We start from the raw sequence: 25,318 nt of genomic DNA, 5'->3' as shown, positions 1-25,318 counted from the left end.
AGCAGGTGAGGTCAGGAGCACATGGGAAGAGTTGGAAGTGGGGGGCTGCAGTAAGGGAGGCTTGCTCAGTCTTTCCTGCCACCAACTCCCAGTGTTTCTAAAAATGAAGGTCTTTTACATCTGATTTAGGTGGGAAGCTGCTAAAAATGCAGATTCCTGAACCTCTCAGACCTGCTGACTCAGATCACTAAGGGGCCCTGGAATCTGCATTTTGTCAAGTGGGGCTGAGGTATGAGCCCTGGGAAGGTTCAGAAACTTCTCACGGTGGGGGCAGACGGGAGAAAGCGAAGGGAGAAAACTTACCCCCCCCCCGCCCCCCACCGCACACAGCCCTGGAGGCTGCACGCTGCGCTCCTGCGCAGGGAGGGCGGCACCACGGGTGCAGAATGACGGGGGGGGGGGGGGCGGAGGCCGTGAGTGCGAGGACATCGAGGTGGGGGTGCGGGGGGCACAGCTAAGGGGAGAGCCGCGGTCAGCTGTCCCAAGTGGAAATACATTGGCTGGCGAACTCCCTCTCGTGGCGCTCGGAGACCTGAACTTGCGGTCGGGGATGCAGACCCTGGAAGCGCGCGCACCTCCTTCCTGGGGCGGCGGGGGGCGGGGGGGGCGGGGGGCGGCCTCTGGTCCCCAGCGCGCGCGGCGCTCCCCGGAGACCCGGCGCGCAGGCGGGGGACGCGCGCCCCGGTGCCCTCCGGCCCGCGCGGGGACGTGGGTTCGGGTCCCGCGCCGTCTGACCGCCTCCTGCCCGCCCGCCCCCCCCCCGCCCCGTCCCAGCTTATTTGCATAAAGTTCCAATTAACACGTTTTCCCTCAGCTATTTACGATCCCTGAACTCGCTTCCAGCTCTGGAGCCCGCGTCCCGCCGCCCCCTCGCCCCGGCGAGCGCGGGGCCATTAACCCCAGCGACCTGGGCCGCTCCCCGCGGCCTTGACCCCGCCGGCCCCGCCGCGCCCGGGGGTGCAGGGGCGGCGCGCCCGGGGGGCGGCCCGCTGCGCCGCGGGGTCTCCCGCCGGCCAGAGGTCAGGGAGCTCCGGGAAGGGGGGGCGCCCGCCGTCCCTCTTCCTGGGAAGAGATCGGGAGGGGGCTTCTCCTGGGAGACTCGGGGCGTCGAGATTCCTCGTTCCTCATCCTCCGGCCCCCGCACCCCTCCTCCTCCCCGCCACGTACCCGCCCCCCCCCCCCCCCCCCCGGCCATCTGCTCCGCTCGGCGGCGCCGCGACAAACACGGCTCCGCTCGCTTCCGCCCCTGCCCAGCCCCCCACGCGCCCCACCCCGGGGGGCGGGCTTCGGGGAGTCACCCCTCCCCCGAGGCCCAGGTTCCTGCCGGGCTCCCCCGCCTGAGTCCAAGCCCCCCAGGCGGGAGCGGCGTCGGGAGCCCCTTCCCCGCAGGCACCGAGGGTCGGCACGGCCGGAGCGGAGCTGGGGGGGCGGGGGGCGGGGGGCGCGGTGTGGGGCCAGCCGCGAGCGGCCCGCGCCCGCCTAGGTCGGGGTCTGAGAGACCCCCCAGGGCAGACCCGTGGGCGGGGTGCGGGGCCGGCCCCCCAGCCCCTCCCTCCGTCGGGCCCAGCCCAGGCGCAGCCCCGCAGCGCCGCCTGCCGGGCACGGCGAGCCCCGGGCGCGCACGCCCGCTCGCTCCCCGCCCTCACCCCAAATCTGGTGGGACCCCACTTCCTTTCGTCGTTCACCACAACTCCACCGGACTACTCAGAAAGTCAAGGCCCAGGACTGAGAGCGCAGGGAAACCCGGGCAGCCCCGCCGGACCCCGCCCGACGTGGGTGGGTGCTGCACCCACCCCAGGGGGGCCGAGCTGTCCAGTTCGGATCTGGCAGCCCGAGGCTGGGCGCTGGGCAACCAGGGGTCTCCAGGTAGCTGCAGAACGGGCGGCTCAATCTGTTTCACTAACTTCTAAAGAGAATTTAAGACAAAGGCGTGGGGGGGGGGGCCTGTCTGATCCTGTCTTCCACTGCAAATATTTGGGGTTTCCCAAGGGGCTTTTGGGGAAGGGCAGGGAATTAAGGCCATACAGATGACTCCCAGCTCTGAGTGCCGCTGAGAAGACCCCCTTAGTGCCCCCACTTCGCCCTGTGGTTCCTTGTTCAGCTCTACTGTGCGCTGTGTGCTCTTGGCTTTGTGCCTTAACCTCTCTGGGCTCTCAGTCTACAAATCTGCAGGAGGTTGATGCCCTCTTGGGCTACAGCTGGGATGAAATGAGATCCTGTGGGGAACAGGCTGATGGTCGGCACAGGTGAGTGGCCCACCTTGCCCCAGCCCTCCACTGTGGGACTGCTCAGCCTCTGGGGCATCTGCCAGCCACAGGCCAGTGTAGGAGTGGGATCACTGGGGCTGTGCTCCCTGGATGTCCTGTCCTCAAAAATGGTGGCTCCCGTTAATGTACAGAATTTTAAAGCCTCAATTTCATGCTGAAAGCAAATGTAAATATAGTACAAACTGAAGCTCGAAATTTGCATGGAAGCTTTAAGATAAAACAGGAGACTATCAAAAAAGTGTTCCTTTCTGTGGGTCCCCTGGATGGTCTAGAAGGGACATTTTCTCTCAAAAATCCTTGTAAAGTAGCTTGCCCTGACACCCTGGATGGAAAGAGGTCTCCCCATGGACCCCGAGCCCTGGAAGTTGGGGCAGCAGCAGAGGGCAGGGCAGGGCAGAGAACAGGGAGGCCAGGCAGACAGTGAGGGTGGACAGGCTGGCACTTGAGGTGTCCTAGTTAATGCCCAGCCAAGCCAGGGTGAGGAAGAGGGATGGTGTGTGGGAAGACACCCCCCCCAAGATACGGCACACACCAGCCAGTCTCTCACTTCCCTTTTTATTTCCTCTAAGACCTGCAAGAAGCAGCACCAGGAGGGAACCTGCCCTCCAGCCCCTGGAAGGGGCTCACCCTCCCCCACACACACACCCCATCCAGGACACACCAGCACCTCCAGCCCCTTTCCTCTGAGGGGAAGGTTGTTTCATACACACACACCCATGCACACGCACGCACACACATGCACGCACTCTGGGCATTGCATAGCTGGAACCTCAGGGGTGACCTGTTTGCTGACCCCAAGAGCCCCCAGGTGGCACCAAGGGGTAGGCCCCCTAGGAGAAAGGCCCAGAGAAAGGACAGCCCGGCACCTGGCCTCCTGATCCTGTTAGCTCAGGGCTGTCTTCAGTCAATGGAGCGTTGCTTTGGGGGAATTTTTTTTAGGGCTTTTTTTTTCCTTTTAGCAAGTCCCTACAAAAATAGAACTTCTCTTGGTATTTATAAATCCACGGGCCCTGGCTCTGTGCGTCTGTTACAGGTAGAAAAGCCGGGTGTGGCATTCTCTTTGGTAGCTCAGGACTTGGCGGCCTGGCACCCAGGTCCCTTGGCCTCAGAGGCCTACGCGGTCACTCCGAGCTGCTGAGCGCCTTCAGTGGGGCCTCCCAGTTGGTGGTGTACTCCCTCTGGAGCCGGGCACGGTAGTAGAAGAGGTAGGAAGGTAGCAGGAATCCCAGGAGCGAGAAGAGCAGGAGGCCAAAATTCACCTTGAGGGCAAGGAGGGAGACAGAGTCAAGCAGGGGCCATTTCACCCGCATCGCCCTCTGGAGCCTCCTTAACCTCCATGGACAGAGGCGGCCATTTTTGCTGCAGGTCCTGGTTTGGAATGACATAGTGAGCCCTTGGGGGGGTCCAACCGCTGCTGTTTCTGTCTCGGCAGCTTTGGAAAGTGGCAGGGCCTGGCCGGAACCCCCACTAACACGGAAGCCCCTGGAGTAAAACCCCCTCTGGGTGGAAACAGGGAAGGAGATAGCTCTGAGGGAGTCTGAGCCAGTCCAGCTGCTGAAATGGGAGCTTCTGGGGTGGGGACCTCGGCCTCTGAGGACGCTGACAATGAGATCGCCCTCAGGGCGGTGAGAAGAGGCTGCTGCCTTGGGAGGCCCTGGACAGTGGTGGTCAGAGGGGCTTGGGTGGCTGCCTTCTCGGGGCTGCTGTGGCAAAGACTGAGCAAGCAAAATGCACAGCGCAGAGCCCAGAGCAAGCACTCAGCCCAGGCGGTCACTTTACCACGCTGCTGGCTGGAGGAGGGCTGGGGGGGGGCAAGTGGACCCCAGGGCACATGGAAGGTCAGCTTGAGGGACGCAGATGTCAACCCAGGGTGAGGAAGAGCCGTTCTAATAAAACCAGCAGCAGCTGCGCCCATCCCAGTGGGGTCTGAGCTGAGAGGGCTTGGAGGAACCCCTTTTCGGGGTGCTGGAGAAAGGCTCCTACATAGGGTATAACAGACCAGATCAGGACGAGCCCACATCAACAGTCCCCTGGGCCACCTCGGGGCCACGGCCAGCAGGTGCTGACTCGGTGGCTGGGGAGTTTGCATTTGAAACCGTGAGGGGCTCGGGCGGGGCAGCCAGCTAGGGAGCCCCCAGATGAGCCCTGAGAGGCACCTCTGGGCTGAGAGGAGGGGAGTGAGGGATTTACCACATATTCCCGCCCGCCCCCCTTGACTGCACTCAACGGAAGGAGCCCCGTCCCCTATAGCGCTCACCCAGAAGTGTTCTCCTTTCAGGGGCCCCACCATGGTCGTGAAGAGCGGCTGGGACAGCAGGGCGACCAGGGCGCTGACGAGGGACTGCAGGCCGGTCATCGTCCCAAAGTGGCTGGACGGGAACCTGGTGAGGAGAGGGGCCCCTGCATGAGGGGGGGTGCTGCCCTCTGACCCAGCACCCTGGCCTTTCCCCAGCACTGTTCTGTGTTACCCAGACAGGCTCTTAAAATTCAGGCTCCTTGGCCCCATGTGGTAACAGCAAGGAACTCAGCCTCGCTCAGTCCCGCTTCCTCCACTAGCCACAGGGATCGCTAGTCTCCCGCACTTGCGCGTTTTAAATATTGAGGGTCACTGAGGGCCTCCTATGTGCCAGGTGCTCTTCTAGGTGACCAGAGATACCTCAAGCCAAGCAGGCAGAGATGGCTGCCCTCGGGGGGCGGCCTTCTGCTGGGGCAGGTGAGCCAGGTAAATGCACGTGTTCGCTAGCAGTAAGTGCACGGAGAGACACTAGGGGGGCAGCGGTGCCAAGGGCTGCAAATGTGGACAGGATGGCCAGGGGCAGCCCTTGTGGAAAAGACGACCACTAAAAAGGCGGAGGCCCGAAAAAGGCGAGCCAGTGGTAAGCCCTGGGATATCTGGGAGAATATTCTAGCAAGAGGGAAATGCAAAAGCCCCATGGAAAACTGGGTTGGGGATTCTGACCATCGTGGACAAAGCAGGGTGAGCCGGAGGGGAGGAAGAGGGCAGGGCCAGGTCTTGCAGGGTCTTTTAAGCCACGATCAAGCCTTTGGCTTCCTCTGGGAGCGAGACCAGAAGGGAAGCGATGGAGTGACGTGGAGAGACTTATGTTTAACAGGTGTCCCCCGCTCCTGTGTTAAAAATAGCCGGAGGCAGGGCAAGGGCAGGCCCGCGGGGACCAGCCGGGGACCGTGGCAGGCTCGGAACCGCCCAGGCGGAGCGGCATGGGTGGAGCCAAGGAGAAGGGGCCAGATTTGCGGTGTGAGGAACATGGGGCTGGCAGGATTGCGGCTGGCCTGATGGACGGGATGTGGAGCGTGGGGGAGAGAAGAGCCAAGCCTAACCCCAAGGCCAAGCGAGTGAGGACGCGGAGCTGCCCTCGGCCAAGATGGCTGCAGTGAGGCTTCAGGAAGGGGGTGCTGTGCCTGCCACGGGCTGCGGGGCAGTTACCATGTTGTCACCGCTCCTGCTCCATCCCACCCCCGGGGAGTGCCAAGGCCCAGCGCCTGACTGGCGTGGAGAGCAGAAGAGAAGGGGTCAAGGAAGCGTCAGGCGCCGACAGCAAGCAGGGACACAGGGGGGCAGACATGACTTGTCCAGAAAAGCCTGCAGGGCCAGCAGGGGACAGAGGCCACCGTGGGGGCCGTTCCAGGAGCAGACTGGGGACTCAAGGGTCATCAAGGGAGCGTTTCGGCCTCCCCTGGGGAAAGCTTGTTGACCCTGGGGTTGTTCTGAAGAGGGGGCGCTGCCTCTGAAAAAGTGACCCCCCTCATCAGAAGAGCTGGGAGAGAGGGCCGGGCCGCTCAGGCGGCGCTCACCAACCCCCAGCTCTCAGCCTCCCAGGGAGGCTGGGGAGGCAGGGCCATGGGGATGAGGGGTTAGTTAAGGGGTATCTAGGGTGCCCTGGTCCCAGGGGAAGCCCAGGAAGGCCGCTCAGCCAGGGACTCACACTGCGGCGTAGAGCCCTCCGCAGGCCGAGTGGTAGAAGCCTCGGACTATGGTATGCAGGAAAAAGGTCACAAACTGGAACGAGAAGGAGAGTGAAGAGGTTAGGGGCAGGGTGGGCAGGAAGGAGGCAGGTAAGGTGAAGAGGGAAAGGGATCTTCATGGAGCTGCGGGGCCAGGCTACATGCCCACCCCCTACTTTCAGATCCACTAGAAACTTCTGGGAAAGCCTCCACATCGTCAGGCCCAGAGGGTGAGAACTGGACTCTTGGAAGGCTGGCCCCCGTGAGCAGTGCCTTTGGGGGCACACCTGGGGGCTGGAGGGGGAGCAGGGTACCTGGAGGTATAAGTTGTTGATGAGGCAGGTAATGCCAAAGCCCACAAGCAGCAGGTTGGTCAGGGTGAAGGCGTTGATGGCATTGGTGAGCTTCTGGACTCTGCTGTAGCGTGGTCTCGCAGACTTGCTGGCAACCCCATCCCTGAGGAGGATAGGCCACGGGCCGTCACTGGCACTGCCTCTACCGGCCCACAGCTCTTGGCCCCTGCCCCTCTCATCTGCCTTTGTCTCAGGGGTAAGCAGCAAAGATAGAAAGCCATCTCTCCACCCTCTGCTTCTCAAAGCATCCCCTGGGGCCTTTCTTAAAATTCAGATTCCAGGGCCCAGCCCCAGACCTCAGAATGGGAGGCCTCAGGAATCTGCATTTTGACAACTCCCTCACGACCTTCTCATGCCCACCAAAGCCTGCAAATCAAGGGTAGGATGGAAGGGGGAGAATGGGGTGTGCCACACTGACTTTCATTGGAGCCCCCCAGGAAAGGTCTGTGTCCACCAACCTAGACAAAAGATGTCACCCTAGGGGCAGCAGCTGGACCCCTAACTGCCCAGCAAGCCCCTCTCTCTGGCATGATCAAAGGCCCCGATGCCAGCCCTGGGGAGAAGTCAGTAGGCTGGGATGAGGGCGGGCTGCCCATTGGTCCCTATTCATGGACCCTGGCCATCAGGAGCAGAGGGTAGGGGAGGAGGCTGGGTGCCAGTCCCGGGCACTGCTGGTCGTGAGGAAACCAGTGGATTATTCTTAGCAGCCTTCTCTCCCAGTGTCCTCTCCCACCGCGTTAGGACGAACGGGGACTGTGTGGATTAACATGGCAAGTGCACAAGCAGTGGGACCCCACAGTTCAAGACCCAACAGTGACCTCCAGCCAACAGGACCCTCCCTAGTATCCACACACCCTCCCTAGTATCCACACAGCAGCTTCTGTCCAGGTCTCGCTCTCTTAGATCACTCCACGGAGGCCCAGGTGGTGCCAGGGGAAGATCCTTCACCCCGTCAACACTTGAGATGACTACAGCCTTGGCCTCAGCTGACCACAGCTTCTGGGAGCCCCTGCAATGGTGTGAGGGTTTGTGCTGCCCTATCCCCCAATGTGCATGTTGCAACCCCAATGTGAGGGTCAGGAGAGGGGCCTTTGGGCCGTGCCTAGGTCATAAGGACAGGGCTTCATCATGGGATTCGTGTCTTTATATAAGAGGCTCCTGCTGCCAGCCGGGGCCCCAGAAGTTTGCAACCCAGGAGAACCCCTCGCTCAACCATGTTAGCACCCTTGCCTCAGACCTCCAGCCTCCAGACTGGGAGGAATAAGCCACCTCACTGCAGTTTGTGGTACAGCAGCTCAAAAGACTGAACCAGAACCATGCAGCAAAGTCCTTGCCGGACTCCTGGCTCTGAGAAATGATGCGAGGCTGTGAGTGTCTGCTGTTGAAAGAGATCAGATTCGGGGGCAATTTAGTTTGTAGAGCAATAGATCTCTAAAACACCAACTCTACCTCCAGCTAACCTTAAGAAGGTCCAAGACAAATGAACAGACAAAATCAAACTAAAACAAACCCTAGAAACCTGACTGCAGAGTTGAGGCTACCCAAGGGGAGAGGAACAAAGAAGGAACTTGGGGGATCATGGTGAGGACTACGGTGCTTTGGGTAACATGTATTTGTGGAGGGTCAATCTAAGCCCCTACATCGTATACAGTGCTATATTCCAACGTTAGAGCAATAAAAACTATTTTCTAAAAAAGGTTTAAAAAAAAAAAAGGTGGCTTCACAATGTGCCCTAATAACCAAAAGCTGTGTGGTCCTGGGTAAGTTACTTGGCCTTTCTGTGCTTTAGCTTCCTTGTCTCCTGAGTGAGGAGACCTACCAGAGACCTGTCGAAGGTCCAGGCGGACAATGCAGGGTGCTGTGCACGGGTAGCGCCACTAATTATCAAGCAAGCCAGGCCCCTCCTAGCCTCAGGCTGCTCATCTGCGCAACAGATAACCACAACCCTGCTCCCCCCGGCCGCTTGGAGGAAGGACACGAGGTGCCGGTGTGAAGTCACACAGAATGAAGAGCTCTGACTACTTGCTGTCACCACCCTGCACAGGTCACCTGGTGTCTCCAGGGGCAGCGCTCTCCCTGGGGGCGTCCACGCAGTCCTTGATCCGCCAGTCCATGATGTAACCGATGAGGGGGCAGGTGAGCAGGCACAGCAGTTGCATGGCCCCAAAAATGGAGGAGTACAACCCAACTGGGAGGAGGGGAAGAGAAGCAGGGGACTGTGTGGATTAACATGGCAAGTGCACAAGCAGTGGGACCCCACAGTTCAAGACCCAACAGTGACCTCCAGCCAACAGGACCCTCCCTAGTATCCACACACCGTGTAGTCCCCTCCACGCTGTCCCAAAGTTACAGCAAAACACGAGGGTGAGGCGCTGGCATGAGGGTGAGGCGCTGGCATGAGGGGTGCCAGCAGCCCAGTGGGCACTGCTCCCACTTCTGGGGGAGGAGCAGGAGTGCCCAAAATGCCTGCCCCTGGCCCCAGATTCTGAGAGCTCCCAAATGCCCAGGTTGGCAAAGGCGAATCCAGGCCCCCTTTGGGGTGGGCAGTGGTGGGGTGCATGGGGGTCGGGGCCCCAGTTTTCTTGCCCCTACCTGTCTCTCTTGCCCTTTGTCGCAGGTCATCCACCCCTGTTGGGGGAAAGCCAGGGTGAGAGCCGCTCCCAGGGGGACCCTGGGGACCCCCACCCAGCGCAGTGGACCCGGCAGCCTCACCAAGACCAGGCTCCGGGCTGTGCATCACGACGTACTCCAGCATCTTGTTCATGGCCGCCATGTAGAAGATGATCCGCAGCTGAGTCATGCCCATGGTGAGGAGGCTCCACAGGAAAACGGGGGAGCAGAGGCTCTTGCGAAAGGGGACAGACTCTGGGGAGACAGCAGGGGGCGCCCCTGAGCCCCAGAGCTTCCATTCCCTCCGCTGTCCCAGCTCCGGTGGTGCTGAGGGGGGCTGCGCCTTTGGAGAGGGACTGGCTTCTTTGAAAATGAGGGGTTCCGACTCCCTGGCCGCCGGGTTCTCGCCCAGCTCTATAACTATCTCCACGGGACACGTCCGGGGGGTTCTGGAGACGCGCCCTGCGCGGGGTGCAGCGGTGACTCCGCTGCTGTGTATCAAGTGCCTGCCACGCGCTGCACCCCCGGCGTGCCTTGTCCCACTGAATCAAGCCCCCACCAACCCCGTCATCACATTTCACAGAGAGGAAGCTGCGACTCAGGGAGGGCGCCCAGCCACCCGCCCGAGCTCCGGGGCTGGAGGCCACGGGCCAGCCCGGGGCAGCGCCCTTGCTCTGCAGGGATGCGCAGGTCGCGCGTGCACACAGAGCTGCCTCATCCTGGCGTCGCCCAGGCCTCCCCACCAACCTCCCTGGCCCTGCGAGGTGGGTGTTATCAAGGCAAGAGATGAGGAAACTGAGAGCAGGATTAAGTGGCGCCAAGCCACCTGGTCAGTGATGGAGACACGGGACGCAAACCCCCTCTGCAGCCAGAGCAGGGCGCAGAGGCCCCCGGCCCGGGGCAGCGCAGTATCCGGCTCTGGCCAGCAGGGGGCACTGGCCGGCCAGGTGGTAAAGGGTCCTGCTGGGAGGAGGCGCACCTGGCACTACGGGATCCTCCCAGACTCAGAGGTTGCAGGGAACCGGGCTAAAACCACTTGGCCCACAAGCCTGGAGACCCTGCCCCATTCTGGAAGCTCTTTCTTCCCTCATCCCAGGAATCTAGCAGAGAGCTCCAGAGTCTGAACCCCCCGAGTTCTCCGAGCTCTGTTCCCCTCCCTGCCAGCTCTGTAGGTGAGGATCATGCCCACCTACATCATGGGGTGTTCTGAGGACCAGTGAGGGAGATAATGAGCATCCAGGGGCACTAAGCCCGAGGACCCACCTCCCTGCTCCCAAATCGGGCACCTGGACCAGACACTCACTCTCAGGAGATTTGTCTGAGGGGCCTTTGACATCCTGGGATGAGATGAAGGCGTCGGCCCCCTCCTCCAAGCTGGGGGCCTTCTGGCTCAGCCGCTGGCCCACGGTGGTCACGTGGGTGTAGAAGCGGTCTCCCGTTACCTTGTGATCCAGGGCCAGCCCGCTGAGCTTGATCTTCTTCCTGCCAGAGGCCAGGCCATGTGGGGACCAGCCACACAGGGCACACCCTCAACAGCCTATGTCCTGGAGCTGCCCTGGCCTGTGGGGGGTGGGGAGCGAGCACCCCTAGACACAGCACTGACAGGCCCACTGATAAGCGTCCTGCCAAGTGTAGGGCTCGTGTCTGCCATCAGGGCCCAGCTTATCACACATGCCCAGTAAGGGCTGTTCTGTTGCCATGGAGGCAGCACTAAGAACTCAGACTCAAGTTAGAGAGCCTGCTTCCAACCTCTGCTCCCCTCCTCAATGCTCTGACCTTAGGGGAGCCACTTTGTTCCCTGTGCCTTTGTTATCCATGGAGTGAATAACAGAATCCACACGTGGGCTATTTGAGAGTAGTATGAGGCCAGCACAGAGCCTGGCACAGAGTGGACACCAGATAAATGTCAGCTATTTGGCACCTTATGTGCCGAGCAGTGGGGCATTGGCCCCCGGCCCCAGCTGGGCTGAGAGTTGAGAAAAGCTGACGTTCAGGCTGCCCCACAAAGGGAGGGTATTTGATTCCTTTGGGTCCTCAGGCTTACTGCCCTTGCGTCCCCCCTCCTCTAATCCTATCCTCAGAACCTGGGAAGGATAGTATTAACAGCCACCAGGTCTATTAAGATCAGGTGAGGTGGGCAGTCTCTGATGAAAGCAGAGGGCCAAAGCTCAGGTGATCTGCAGATCCGGGTCTCTGACTCTGAGGCTGATTCTGCCCAGCACACCCCCTCAGCCCTGGCCTTCCCTTCCGCTCCATGGAGCAAGTCCCCTTCCCACCCCAGCCCCCCACGGGGCCTCACGTGTAGTTGGCTTCCTCAGGAGCAGGAAAGGACTCGCTAGGCCAGTTGAGGGCACAGTTCAGGAAGATGAGGCAGGCCAGGCCAGACCAGGTGAACATGATGACGGTAAAGGACACGCCGGCGTCGTAGATCAGCTGTGGGGTGAGAAGGTGGGCCCATGGGGGAGGCCGCTTGGCCCCAGAGCTGCCTTTTCCAGGCACAGGGAGAACCCAGGCCTCAGAGGCCTTGGGAAAGGCCTCCTCTACCCCATTCTTTGTACCCAGTGTGCAGATGAGGAAACCACAGCCAGAAGCTAAGTGAGACCTAGAAGCCCCCATACTCTTAGCACAGAGAAGTGAAGATGTTGCCATGGGGGGTTGAACTTTCTGGCCACAAACTCACAGCATCTTTCAGATCTAAATTATTATTTTTTTAATAAGAAAATTTTGCTCATTAAAATCATATTTTTCCTTGCGATGTTTTAATAATTGTTCTTAAAAAGCAAGGCAAATTTTGCCTATGACTCCACACAGATTTTTTCCCACACAAAATGTTGTTTCACTTTATATACAAAAGAGGAAAATGAATGTTTTAGGTAACTGTGTTTATCCTGCCCCTTCCTGGCAGGTTCGCTGGGGGAAAGACAAACCAGATTTGAGAAGCCTTATCTCACCTTTCACAGGTGCGCCCAGGTGCAACAACCTGGGGGGTGGGGGGTGTGCAAGCACTCTGCCCAAGGCCTCTAGTCCCGGAACAGCTTGGGATTCCATGCCAATGTGCCAGCCCCCATACTGGGGAAGCCAGGGACTTGCAGGCAATGTCTTCTCTCTTGTCCTCCCTGTCACCCTGTGCCCTGCCCTCAGGGCCCAGCCCGGAGTTCCACTGCTGTGGAAGAAAACTTCTGCTCCTCCTCAGCTTGGGGCTGAGGCACTTTCTTCCCCAGGGGCAGGACAGAATTTCAAAGGATGCCACTCCTAATGAGTAGGAGTGAGATCTGATGCCCCAAAATCCACTCTCTTGGTTGAAGAGAAGGGAGAACTGCCACCCTGCATGCTTGCAACAGCCTTTAGTGGTCACCCCACCAAAGCGCCCCAACAGGCTTTGGTGGTCACCCCCACCAAAGCACACCCTCAAATGCCTTTGGAGATGTGGAGCAAGCACCTCTGAAACTAACAAATGACTGCCCAAGGTGGAATCTGGGGGACATACTGTGACCCGCGGGAAAAGCACTGAGAGATCTAGATACTGGAGGAAGGAACAGAGGCTGCAAGCTTGCCTGGAGCAGGCCTTCAGGCTGTGAGTCCAAACCCCATCACCTAACTTCTCCAAGGCAGGGGCCAGGAAGGTTGGGGGAGATCAGAGAGTTGCGCCTTGAAGGCATGCAAAAGTTTGGACCTGATTCTGTCGGCAGAGCCAGCCCTCCCCCTAAGATCATTCTTGAGGCCATATGTGTGACAAATTAGAGGGAAAAGAGGAGAGGCAGAGAGAGCTGCTAAGAAAACTTGCACCGACCAGGCAAGGGAATGAAGACCCAGAGCGGGACGAGTATAAAGGAACAGAGGGGAGCAAAGCAGGCCGGCTACTGTCAGCAGCTGTGCCCGGACCCTTCCCAGGCCGCCTCAGTGCTTCTCCCAGCCAGAGTGGGGACTGACCTTGACCTCTATTGGCAGGAAATGGGTCACCAGACATACCAGCCACGACCTGCCCAGCTCCACCCCATTCTGGTGTCACCGCAACCAGACCCAAGTGAGCTCATTGTGGCCCCTCCCCCGCAGCGCGTACCTTGACTCCCGGGAAGGTGATGGCAGAAGAAGCGTAGGAGCCAATCATGAGGGCCATGAAGGTGGAGCGCAGGTTCCCAAACATGTTGGGGAGCTGCGGGAGAAGAGCAGCCCGTGAGCAGGAGAGACCCTGATGCCAGCCCAGGGCTCCTCTTTCTCAGCCCCACCTGAGGAAACGGGTGGGGACGGAGGCCAGCAGTCCTGAGTGAGGGACAGGAAGGTTCTAAGACATCAACGTGGCCCCCAGCCACTTCAGCATCTCCGAGGCCCCCAGGAGTGCTCGCCAAGAGACACTGTCCATTTTGTTTAACCCCAGGGTTTCCCAAGTTAGTTACTTACAGAGCCCCTTTATCAGGGGATGTCTTTTGTAACCCCTTGGAGTTTTCTGAAACTGATCTAGTGCAACTCATTTGACAGATGAGAAAATTGAGAACCAGAGAGGGAAAGTGTGCTCAAGTTCACAGTGCAGCGGGCAGCTCCCTGGCCTGCTCTGACCGACCTCCCTCCGTCCCAGCCCCCAGGGCTGTGAGCACGGGCAACTCTGTAACAGTGCCCCTTAACCCTCCCAGGAGCCAGAAAGATCACAGTCCAGCTTCTGCTGAGCGCCATCAAGTCCTGGGGAGGACTCGGGAGGTGAGGTGGGGTTCGGGGAGGGTCGGGGTGCCCAGGTGAGGCGCCTCTGCCCCACGGCGCAGGCCCAGAACTCCCACCAGTAGAGAATTAATTGATCCTATGTTCTGCTCACTGACCTCAGCCAGGCCCTCAGGGGAGGGGAAAGCAAAGTCACGCCGCCCTTGGCTACAGCTCCTCGGGCCCTACCATGCCCCCGGTGGGTGAACCCCGCAAGAGGGAATTGCCTTAGATGCCACGCGAAGCTTAAGTCCTCTCCACAGAGGGCAAAGCCCCTCGAGAAGTTGACCTCAAATCGCTCTGGACAGGCAGGTAGGTGGGTAACAAGAGAGCGGAGTGCCCCATCGACCTTCCGGCGGCCCTGAAGCGGGGGGTTGGGGCCAGGCTGACCCCCGACTCCGGGCAGTTGCCCTGGCATCCTGCATCTGCAAGGCACCCTGCCAAGGACGCCAGGAAGGGTGCCAGGACCCAGGACCTGGACAGCCGCGGGGCTCTCGGCGTCCCCCACCCCCAAAGGGTCCGCCCAGCGCGGTGCGAGCGAGGGGCGGGCGCGGGGCGGTCTCGGGTGACCCTGGCTGCCGGGCTGGGCGGCACTGGACGTCCTGACTCGCCGTGTCCTGGCCGCGGCCGCGCGCAGGGCCGGGGGCGGGGCCGGCGCGGGGGCGGGGCGGGCCGGCGCCCTGCCATTGGCTGGAGAGGCCCGGCGGCGGGGCAGGGGGCGGGGCCGCGGGCCGGCTGCCGGCCGAGTCCCCCCCGCCCCCCCAGGCCTGGCAGCCCCGCGCAGGGGCCCGGGTTCGACCCCTGGGGCAGGGGAAGAAGCGGGTCGCGACCCTGAGCCAAGCTGCACAGCGAGAAGGGGCTGCGGAGGCGGGACCGGGAGGAAGAGATCCGCTTCCTTAGAGAGTTGTGAAATGTCCCGGGCTGGAATTAAAGCGGCTGCTGGGTGAGGGGAAATTCAGCCAAAAACACCCAGTTTGGCCCTCATGCGAGATAAACAGTCCGATCCCGAGTCTGGCCCAGCCAGGAACCCCTCCTCCACCACACACTCATCAGCCTTTAACTCTCGTACTCACTTCACATGCGTAAAAATATACACCCGCACAAAACGCACACGCAAGAAAGAAGTCGAATTTGGGGGGTGGGGGGCCAGTGTTGGGAGATCAAACACTGTCAAGGGAAGCGATTTTATATGCCTCAATCTAACACGGTCACATACATTTACCTACTCAGGGCCAAACTCCTGGGTGGCAACACATACACAGAGCCGCAAGCTCCCTCCGTGTCACTATCATATTACCTAGTTTTATTTTCTTTCCAGCACTAATAACTGCAGACATAATTTATTAGTTTACTCGTGTTTGGGGTTGCCTGCACCACTAACCCCCTCCAGGAAACTCCAAGAAGCTTCCAGGCCAGGCTGTTGTCAATCTGTGCTGTAGCCCCAGTGCCTAGAACAGAGCTCAGCAAACACTGTGGGCTCAGGGCACACACACACACACACACACATACATGCACCAGCATCCACACTGACACACGCAGCCTCTACATACACAGACTCACATCCACTCTCAGCAGCAGCCTGCACGCTCACACAAACACATCCACTTGTGTCTGCTGCCCCCACCCCCTCTCACCCTTACCCACTCCTACCCCCATCCACTCCTGGGTGCCTTCCTGCAAGCCAGGACCTGTCATACTCACTGTGAGTGAGGAGAACGTTAGGCAGATGCCACCAAAGCCATTCAGGGACAACGCCAGGAAGATCAGCGGAGACAGAACTGGAAAGGGGTGGATGAGGACGTTTGGGGAGTCATGGAGGCCAAGGGCAGGAGCTAGGGTAAATATCCACTTTCGTCCCACCCATTCTTTTCTGGTGGGGTGTGTGAGGCCAGACATCTCACCTTTGGTGTCCCTCGAGGCCAGGGCCATGAGAGTGCAGGATGCAGCGAAGCTGGCGCTGTGGAGATGGGCAGGGAAACACTGAGCCTCCCCTCTCCTGTGCCCCTTCTCGCTGTGCAGCTTGGCTCAGGGTCGCAACCCGCTTCTTCCCCTGCCCCAGGGGTCAAACCCGGGTCCCTGAGCGGGGCTGCCAGGCTCTGTCCCTGCCCTCCTGCTCCCCACATCTGGCCCAGTCGCCTCACCTGCCAACCAGTCGCACGGGTCGGGGGCCAAAGCGGTCCATGAGGATCCCCAGGGGCAGGGTGGTGGCACTGAGCACGAAGGAGCCGATGGTGAAGCCCAGGTTGAGCATCTCGTCCTGGCTGTCGCAGCTCGGGCACCTGGGCTGCTTACCCTGCGTGGTGTTGGTGGTGTTCTCAGCTGCGGAGGGGAAGGGGGTTCAGAACACCCACAGCAGGAGCAGCTGGGTGGGGAGAGCGGCCGAGCTCAGGCCTGTGCACAAATCCCACCCCTGACTTACCGCCAGCCAGGTGGCTCTAGATACGCCCAGAGTTGTATCTACTCTGGTGGGGAGGGGGCTCCATAGGCACAGGAGTTTTCCCCACAAATGACTTTCTGACAAAATAATAGCTAACATCTACTGAGCACCTAACTATGTTCTAGGCACTGTTCTCAACAATCACTGCATCAACTCATGCCCGCCCCAGTCTGCTGCCAAAGTACCCCCATTCTCCAGGTGCTGAATTAGGCCCTCCAGCACCTTTGAGAAGTTCACCTGGAGGTGACCCCCTGGAGAAGCCTTTGGAACCTGACTCCATCGCACATGTAACTGGCTCCCATGCCCTTCAGGTGAACTGCCAACTTGGAGCTGTGACAAGTGAGTGAAAAAGGCTGGTGGCAGGGGCAGGAGGGGGACTTCATCCAGTGCCCAGCGAATCATGAGGCTGCTGCTCCACTGCCTACTTGCTGCTTAAGCATCACTGCCAAGAGCACACTCAGGGTGTACCTGGAAGGCAGACAGGCCAAGTTTGAAGCTCTACTACCATCCTCGCTAGCTGTGCAACCTTGGACAAGCAGCGTCTTTACTTGAGCTGGAGCCCTCTGCCCGTGGGAAGAGCAGAGGGGGCAGGACCCTCAGGCTCCTGGGAGAGTCAGCTGAAGAGCGTGGACCCAGATCTCTGCACAGGGCCTGGCCAGAGATGCCCTTAGAGGGTCGAGATGTGTGACCCTCTTCCCCAGGTGCCTGGGCCCCACAGTGAATAAAGAGGACAGAAGCTCTCAGTTCTCATGGGGTTTATATTAAAAAATGAACAGGGAAACAAATGGGCATTGATTTAAAGAGTGATGGGTGCTGAGTAGAGAAAAAAATGGGAGGTTGAAATAATACTGCATGCCGGGAGAGGGGAGCAGACTCGACTGCAGATTCCGGAAGGGGGGTGAGCCCATGTGTGAATGGAAGGAGGAACATACGGGAGAACTTTCAGACCACGAGTACTGGTCGAACCGGGGAGGAAGCACCCTGGGTACTGGGAAGCTGGCACCGAGGAGAAGTGAGTAGGGCAGACCACACAGCCTGGGGGCTCAGGCTGGCCCCACAAATGAGTGATCTTCGTGACTGCTGTTCATTCCTCCACCAGGTTTGTCCACATCTATTTATTCAACCTACACATACTTATCAGACACCAACCAGATGACAGGCGCCGTGACAGTGGGTAAAACAGGAAGAAATGCAGAGGATTTATGCCAGAGGCTGCAAAGAGGGGCCTGCAATGGCCCATATGTTTGGCTTAGATGGCAAATATTAATTGGGTGCTAGTCTACAGCCAGAGATACTACACAAAAATCTTAGCAGTCTGGCTTCTAGGAAGTCAGATGACCTGGCCATTGCTGGGACTGAGCAGAGGTCACCCCTTTTTGCCAAAGCTGACATTCTCCAGGCCACATGAGTCTTTACTTCTCTTCAGCTCCCAGATATTTCCATCTTACAGCTGCCCAGCCTTACTCGGTTGTCAAAAGCTGCCTGGTCCCTGTTGGCATTCGAGTTTGCAGCCCCCAGATAACACACGGTCCCCACTTCTAAGTCTTTCCTGATCAAGTGAACTTTCTCACACAAACAGTCCCACTAACTCTCAATTAACATTCACTTTGTGCCAGGATTTTTCATAGAACATCTCATTTAGTTCTGTAAACAACTCTAAAAAGTGATACAGAACCCATCGCGTAGATGGAGAGGCTCTGAGAAGCAAAGCATCTCAGTCACACAGCATCGTAAGGGCAGGCTCAGAGTCAAGTTCAACACAATCTTGAACTTGTCCCCTGCACCACTGGACCTGTCTGTCCTCAACAAGGCAGTGTAGGCAGTTTTCCCAGCTCATCCCTGTGCTGCCAAGAAATGTGTCTTCCGCTGTTGGAGAATTCCAGACTATTAAGAACTCAAGTCTACCAATCCATTCATTTCTACCATTTATCATCAGTCTCCTGTGAGTTTGTCTCATAGGAGCTTGTTCTTGGGGCCTGTTCACTGAGAGTGGTTGAGCAAAGTCAACCACTTCTAAAGCTTCTACAGGAAGAAGGAGGCCAGCCCAAGAGGCTAGGACCTCCCAGACCTCTATGTCAGTTACAACAAAAGTCTCAGCAAGTCACCTTCCCACTTTTACAGACCAGTCAAGTGAGGCATGAGGAAGGTCAGGGAATCATACTTAGTGACAGAGCTGGGCTTAGCAGCCAGGGAAACAATGTTTCCCCAAATGTGGCAGGCAAAGCACGTGGGGGCTGGAGGAGATCTAGGAGGTAGATGAATGATTTGTTTCATAGTTTTTAGTTATTTGAACATGTACATGTACAGTTTGTGTGCATGTGTGTGTATGTGTGTGTGTGTGCGTGCGCGTGTATCATCAAACCTAAGATTCCAGGGATGTTGCACTTTAGAATGTGGCTAATCGTTTCCAAGGGGGCTGATCTAAAAGGCAGTATCAAGTTACAGTATCTATGGTGTAAAGAAATGGTAAGATTGGGTGGGCCTCCCTGGTGGTTCAAGGGTTGGGACGCAGCCTATGAGGCTATCTGTAGCCACTGCAGCACAGGTTCAATTCCCAGCCGGCCAGGGAGCAACCCACATGGAGCAGCAGACCTCTCCTGTCTCGCCCACTGCTCCCCTCAGCAGTGTACTTTGGTCAATCTGCCTGTTCTATTCCCCACTCTGTCTCTGGTGAATCCTCTCATCCCCCCACACCCACACCTCTGACCTGCGCCCCAGCTTTTGTATGCATAAATAAATCTTTAGGGAAAAAAAAAGAAATGGTAAGATTAGGGAAGTACAAAGGACACAGCCTGGGGACCCCTAGAATGCCGGGTCATGGTGAAGCATCTATCTCTGGAGTCAGACAGAGTGTGTTCAAATCCCAGCTCCTGGCTGTGAAAGTCCAAGGCTCTGATCCTGTCTGTGGGGACTGTGGCTGCCACTGCTGAGAGACTGGCTCTGCCAATGGCTGGACACCCCGAATATCATAAAGTGATCCCGTGTCCTGCATCCCCCAGATCAGTGAGCCCTCACTCACTTACTCCAAGGCTTCACTGTCCTGCAGCTGACATCACATTTACCAAAACACCTGTAGGGCTGCGCTCTGGTTGGTTGTCTTGTCTGTGGCTGGACCCCCGTCCCCCAGGAGAACGCTGAGCTGAAGGAGGTGGGGGGTAGCATTCATACTGTTCCCAGGAGGCCCAGGAGAAAGGTTCTGGAGTCAGCTCTGGGGCTGAATCTTCACCCTGCTCCTAATTTATTAGCTGTGTGACCTCTGACAAGCAACTTAGCATCTCTGAGCTTCAGCTTTTGCTTCTATAAAATGGAGTCAATAATAGCAGTATCACAGATTGGTTGTTAGGACTGAAGATCTATCTAGCAAATGCAAAATGCTTAACGAACTTTAGCCACTGTCTTATTACCCTGCTACTTATGCTGGACTAAGTCCACAAGTGATAAATTGAGTCAAAAGGCCCTGCTTAAATTCTAAGTAACAAGGGCCTCCCCTGGTGGCGCAGCGGTTGAGTGCTGGGTTGCGAGGCTGCCCGCAGCCTCTGCAGCACCAGTTCGATCCCCGGCCACCTGCGAGGGTCCCACAAAAAAAAAAAAAAAATTCTAAGTAACAGAGGCCCCTTAAGGTGTGACACCCCTGCATCCCCAGGACGTACCTCAAGAAAGAGAGGACAAAGCACTAAGAAAAAGATGTGTTCAGGGAACCCCAAAGGAATACCTTAATAATGAGCATTGGCTGAATTTTCTATCTGCTAACTATTTGGTCCTCAATCATTGGTCTGTGGCAAGGAAGATGAGGGCTGTCCACTCTGTTTACAGACTGTGCAGTGGACACGCAGGAGAGGTAACTTGCCCAAGGTCACACAGCAGATAAGGCAAAGCTGGGTCCAGAGCATAACGCAAAGCCCCACCCAAGTGTGCTTGCTCTCATTTCATTTCCACAGCGGCCCCAAGAAGGAAGGACTATAATCCCACTTACATATGGGGTAGCTGAGCGGTTAAGAAAGTTAAGTAGCGGGCTCAAGCAGCCAAATCACACCTAGCAAGGTTGGACACCAGGCTGTCTGTGTCTCCAAACACTACAGGGCACAGGAGCCTGGCTCTGTTCTTGGGACCCTAGAAAGGAAGGCTCAGGGTACCTTGAGTACACTGGGGTGGGGGGAGAAATCCTGTGAAAATGTTAACAAGGGAGTAAAATAACGGTACTTCATTTAAAAATACATATATTAACAATAAAAGAAGACGCTCACCATCATTAGCCATTAGGGAAATCAAATCAAAGCCACAAAAAGAGAACGCTTTTCATCTAGTAGCATGGCTATGATTTGTAAAAAAAAGCAATAAATGTTATCTGGGAACTGGAGAATGGGGACCCTCACTGACCCCCATAGGGAATGTAAAATGGGGCGTCCTCTTTGAGAAACAACCGAGTGGTATTTCAACACGTGAAACGGGGTGCCCTTCTGCTCCAGCAACCCCACTACCTAAAAGAAGGGAAGACAAGGGTCCACCTCAGAGCCTGGGCGCCAGTGTTTATGCCACACTGTTCACAAAAGCCAAAGAGTGGCAACAACCCAAACATCCATCAACTGGTAGATGGATAAATAAAACACAGTCGCTCCAGACAATGGAGTATTATCCAGCAATGCAAAGAAACCAACTCAGCCCCCCACGTGGATGACCTTAAAAACCTCAGGCTCGGGGAAAAAAGCTTGTCACTGAAGTCCACGGAGGGGTATGCCACTGACATGAAGTGTTGGGAATAAGTGAATCTTTGTCCTAAGCAAACCTATGACAGAGAGAAAAAAAAAAAATGAATGGTGCTTGGGGGTCGGTGGGGGTGGGGAGAGTAGGTACTGCTAAAGTTTCTTTACCCCATACTTTTTGGGGTAAAGGAAATGTTCTAAATGACCGGGGCCATGATGGCACAAGTGACTATATTAAAACCCATTAAATCGTGCACTTGAAGAAGGTGAATTGTAGGAAGGTGGCTGTTATCTTAATAAAACTCAGCGTGTTAAGTCCCAGGTAGAGGGATGGGCAGCAAAGGGGAAGCAGGGGTTTGTTTGAGGATGGGCGAGTGAGGGAGACACTGCACACACTAATCTTGGGGATGGCTACTGGGGTATATATGCAGTTGTTAAACCTTATCAAGCCAGATGGGTGATGTAAAGTCATTTGTCATCTTCAATAAAATTGATTCAAGAAAAAAAAAAAAAAACAGTTGGAAAGGCAGAAGAAGGCACCAGAAGGACAGTGGCAGGCCTCACTGCTACTAGGCAACACAGGACTGGTCCTCGCCCATCTCCCGGTAGACAGTGCAGAGGGAACCTTGACTTTGCAAGCGGTTCTCCCAAAGCCCTCCTATCTGCTTGCTTCTATCATTTCAGCCCAGGCCTGCCCCTCCTGACCCAACCTGCCTCCCCAGGCCAGCTGCCAAGTCTAATCTTCACTCCTGAGCCCCAGCACCCATCACCTGTATTTGGTGCCACCTGCTGCTTCCTTCCAGATAACCATGGCAAGGGCAGTGGAGCGCGAGGTAGAACAGGTGCTGCCTGCAGCAGAGATCAAGGCCTCCCCAGCCCCACCCCAAGGCAACGGTTTTCTCACAGCCCAGGCAGGAGGCCCAAGGGAGTTAAGTGGAGAAGCTGGGAGAAGCCCCAAAACACACACTAGCTATTTTATCAAGCACTGTAGCCAGTCGCAGCACCCCACGGGATAATGTTGCTCTTCCCAGCTTGCAAACCATTTTAAGGATCTGGCTAATGTCACCCCACTGGTAAGAGTGGTAGAAGCCGGGATCCTGGGATTTCTCCAAAGTCTGTTCCACCACAAAGAGGTGGTTGGAGGAAGAGGCAAAGGAGGATGGTAGGAGCCAAACTTCACCTCCATCCAGCTCCTAAGGCTCAGCTTTTCGGCACAGCTCTCTCCTCCCCAGGAAAGGAAGCTATCTATCGGACTTGGAGCCTCTGCTCCCCACCACCTGCAGACAGACAGTCATGGCTGTCATATTGTTTATTGTCCCCCAAGGAGTGTGAGAATTCCCACTGCTTCCTTCGGGGCCTCTCATACAAAGCCAAGTATGAGTGGCTTTGCAGTGGGAACAGAGACCCTGGGCAATGCCTGGCTGGGAGGAAATGTGTCTATTAGCTTTGAGCAATGGGTGACGAAGATCTGGGGCTCAGGAAGAATGCGGGCCCTTCACGTTCAAATCCACTGTGTAGGCTAGCTCTGTCTCAGCCTCACAAACAGCCCCCACTAGGAAATCCCTCAGCCTGGTAGGTGGAGAACTTCTAGGAGTTCCCATCTTGCTCCAGACCCGAGACTGTCAAAGGCTCATGACTGCTGGTGAGTCCTGGATCTAGAAATCCAGCAAGATACACGGCATCCTGTGAAGTTAAGGGGTGCAGACTGGGCACGATGGCACCCATTTTCTGGATTGAAGTTTGGCTTCATCTAGACAGTAGCTCAAGAAGTGGGCCTGTCCCACTCCCCTGCCCAGTGCTCCATCTGAAGCAGTTGCTTTCCATCTGCTCAGCTGCGAGTCCTCTTCGGCCTCCATCTTCCCCGTCTGCTGGCCCTCCCCCGCCTGACCGACCCCTTCTGGGCATACCTGGGCACAAGCTGGAATAGAAGCCCTCGTTCTTCAGTATGATCAGCAGGGAGCCCCAGCCCAGGAGCACGGCAGAGAAAAAGAGGTTCTCCAACACAGCCGTGCAGGCCATCCACCAGCGCCTCTGGTATGCCTGCTGCAGCGTGGGGGCCATGCTGGCCGCGATCCTGCACAGGAACAGAGCGCTGAGCGAAGGGCCCCCCAGGGGCCCCTGGGAGGGGTCCCGCATCATGGTGGCTCCTGACACCCCTCGAGCCAACCCGCGAGCGGGCCTTCACGGAGGCCCCATAGAGCCCAAGGCTTCCCGGCGGGTGCCACTGAGCTGGCTCTTGGCGCACTGGCAGTGCCAGGGGCGCACGCGGCGCTGCTCTCCCGCCGGGCCGCTATCGGAGACAACGAAGGTCCTGTCTGCGCGCAACAGCTTCCTGGCGCGCTGCCGGGCCCCTCCAGCCGTGCCAGGGCGCTCAGAACCCCGCTCCCGCGGCCCAAGCCCGCACTTCCCTCAAACCCCCAAAGGTCAGCCAGGGGCAGAGCGCGCCCTGCAGCCACCGCTGGCCAGTATCCGGCCTCCCGCGCCAGGAAGGACCCCCTAGGAGCCAGCAAGAGGAGGAAGGGGAAGTCTGAGGCCAGCCTAAGACCCCCCCCCTTCCTGTTACCCCAATAAGACCACTCCTCTCCCGCGGCCGGGCGGCTGCGGGCCCTCCCCCCTTCCGCGCCCGGCGACCCCTGTCCCCACAGTCTCCCGGTCCTGGCGAACAGCTGCCACGTGGAAGGAGATCCAGGGCGGGTCCGCCCGCGCCCCCGGCGACCCCGCGCGCCCTCACCCACTCCGCCGAGCGCGGGGCACCGCGCGGCGCGCCCGGGAGGCCGCCCGCCCCTGCGGCCCGGGGAGGGGGCGCGGGCCGCGGCAGGAAGTCCGGGGCCGCTGACTGTATAAGGGCAGCGGCGGCGGATGGGCCGGCGGGCTGGCGGGCGGGTGTGTTTACCAGAGGGAGGGAAGCCGCCGCGCTCCCCCCGCCACCGCCACCGCCACGGCCACCGCGGGAGGAGACCGGCCGAGGGCGCGCGGGGGCGGGGAGCCGTGCGGGGGGTGGCCGGGGCGCGCGGCGAGCGGAGGCCGGGGAGGGCACGAGAGGCAGGGCAGGCGGGAGGGGAGAAAAGCGCAAGTCGCTTCCCTCGGGCGGCCTCGGTACCCTCATCTGTGAAATGGGGCTTTGGAGTCCGGGGCTGCTGGTGCCTTCGAGCTCCCGCCAGGGCGCAGCGCCCAGCGGAGGAAGTGCAGCCAGAAGGGGCGAGAGGAAGCGGGGAGCCGGAGGGACCAGAATAAAGGGGAGGGCGCCACGCGCTCGGAGACGCCTCCACGCGCGGCTGGACACGCTAGCTCAGGTAACGGGGTTTGCGCGGGGAGGAGCCTGGGGGTGTCGGTGGGAGCCAGCCCGGGCGTTTCTCAGAGCACATGCGGCGCGGACCCCGACCCTGCTCACCTCTGGGGGGCCGCGCGCGCCTCCCGCAGCCCCGACGCCCGCGAGAGCGCAGCGCCTTCGCCGCGCGTCCGCGCTCCCCGCGCCGCGCCGCGCTCGGGACTCCTCCGGGGCTCGGCCCCACCGCCGGGCGATCTCACCTCCCGCGCCCGCGGTCGGAAGCCGGGGAGCTGGGACCCCGCGGGACGCCGCCGGTCCGCGAGGCGAGGCTGGAACTGCGCGGATCCGCGGAGTCGCTAGTTGTATTTACACCCGTCCCGGGCTGCGCCCAGAGGTAGGGGCGGGGGCTCTCCCTTCCCTTCCCCTCCTCCTAGGTCGAGTTTCACGCGCACGTGACTCGCCCTCGGGTCCCCAGATACTCTTCCCAGGCACACGCCCCGGCACCTAAAATTTCCACCCTCGCCCCCCACGCTCTGCCTCGGCCGCCCAGGCGAACACGGCTGCGCCCTCGGTATCCTTGGCCAAAACAAAGAAGGACTCGGCTGGAGGGAGAGTGACCGCGATGCAGGGCTGGCTTGGGTGGGGCTTTGAACTGTGCAGTTGGGAGTAGTGTTTTCCGAGAGGCAGAATGACACGTGTTTCTCTGGAGTTAGTCAGATCGAGATCTGAGTCTCACTTTGAAACTGATTGGCCTGCGTTATCTTGGCCAAGTTGCTTAACCTCTCTGAGCCTCGGTTTTCTCCCCCTATATATTCAGATAAGCAATAGCACTACCTACTTCCAAGGAGCTGGGGGTAGGGGGGAGATGAACCTTGGGGGGTACGGTACAGGTAAAGAGCTCAGCACAGCTTATTGCACAAACTCAGCGCAATGAATGTTAATGGCTGTTGGTGCTGTCAGTATCATTCCAGGAGACTCAGAGACGGATGCTTCAGACACTTACTAACTAGTTCCTGATGAATCTTTCAGCC

General features: G+C 58.5%; 1 protein-coding gene across 4 annotated transcripts; it reads right to left on the bottom strand.

Moving 5' to 3' along the window:
• Nucleotides 1-2,788: 2,788 nt before the first annotated feature.
• Nucleotides 2,789-23,684, bottom strand: SLC43A1 (solute carrier family 43 member 1). 4 transcript variants are annotated; one of them, XM_037522237.2, is made up of 15 exons: nucleotides 23,663-23,684; nucleotides 22,927-23,093; nucleotides 16,024-16,201; nucleotides 15,784-15,839; nucleotides 15,584-15,660; nucleotides 13,254-13,346; nucleotides 11,493-11,626; nucleotides 10,497-10,675; nucleotides 9,296-9,448; nucleotides 9,176-9,211; nucleotides 8,633-8,771; nucleotides 6,545-6,686; nucleotides 6,212-6,285; nucleotides 4,525-4,648; nucleotides 2,789-3,526 (listed from the first exon to the last, which is right to left on the bottom strand). In XM_037522237.2, the coding sequence occupies exons 2-15, from the start codon at nucleotides 23,078-23,080 to the stop codon at nucleotides 3,389-3,391; spliced, it is 1,677 nt and encodes a 558-aa protein (XP_037378134.1). In that variant the 5' UTR covers nucleotides 23,081-23,093; nucleotides 23,663-23,684; the 3' UTR covers nucleotides 2,789-3,388. The 4 variants fall into 4 exon arrangements, with proteins under 4 accessions (XP_037378134.1, XP_037378133.1, XP_054555175.1 ...); XM_037522236.2 differs by lacking the exon at nucleotides 23,663-23,684 and having other exon boundaries at nucleotides 22,927-23,337; XM_054699200.1 differs by lacking the exon at nucleotides 23,663-23,684 and having other exon boundaries at nucleotides 16,024-16,175; nucleotides 22,927-22,954.
• Between the last annotated feature and the right edge of the window lie 1,634 nt (nucleotides 23,685-25,318).

The sequence above is a fragment of the Talpa occidentalis genome, unplaced genomic scaffold (genome assembly GCF_014898055.3).
Source record: "Talpa occidentalis isolate TD23 unplaced genomic scaffold, MPIMG_talOcc4v2.1 talOcc4.3, whole genome shotgun sequence".
NCBI classification, from domain to species: domain Eukaryota; kingdom Metazoa; phylum Chordata; class Mammalia; order Eulipotyphla; family Talpidae; genus Talpa; species Talpa occidentalis.
This window is presented reverse-complemented; position numbering and strand designations above follow the sequence as displayed.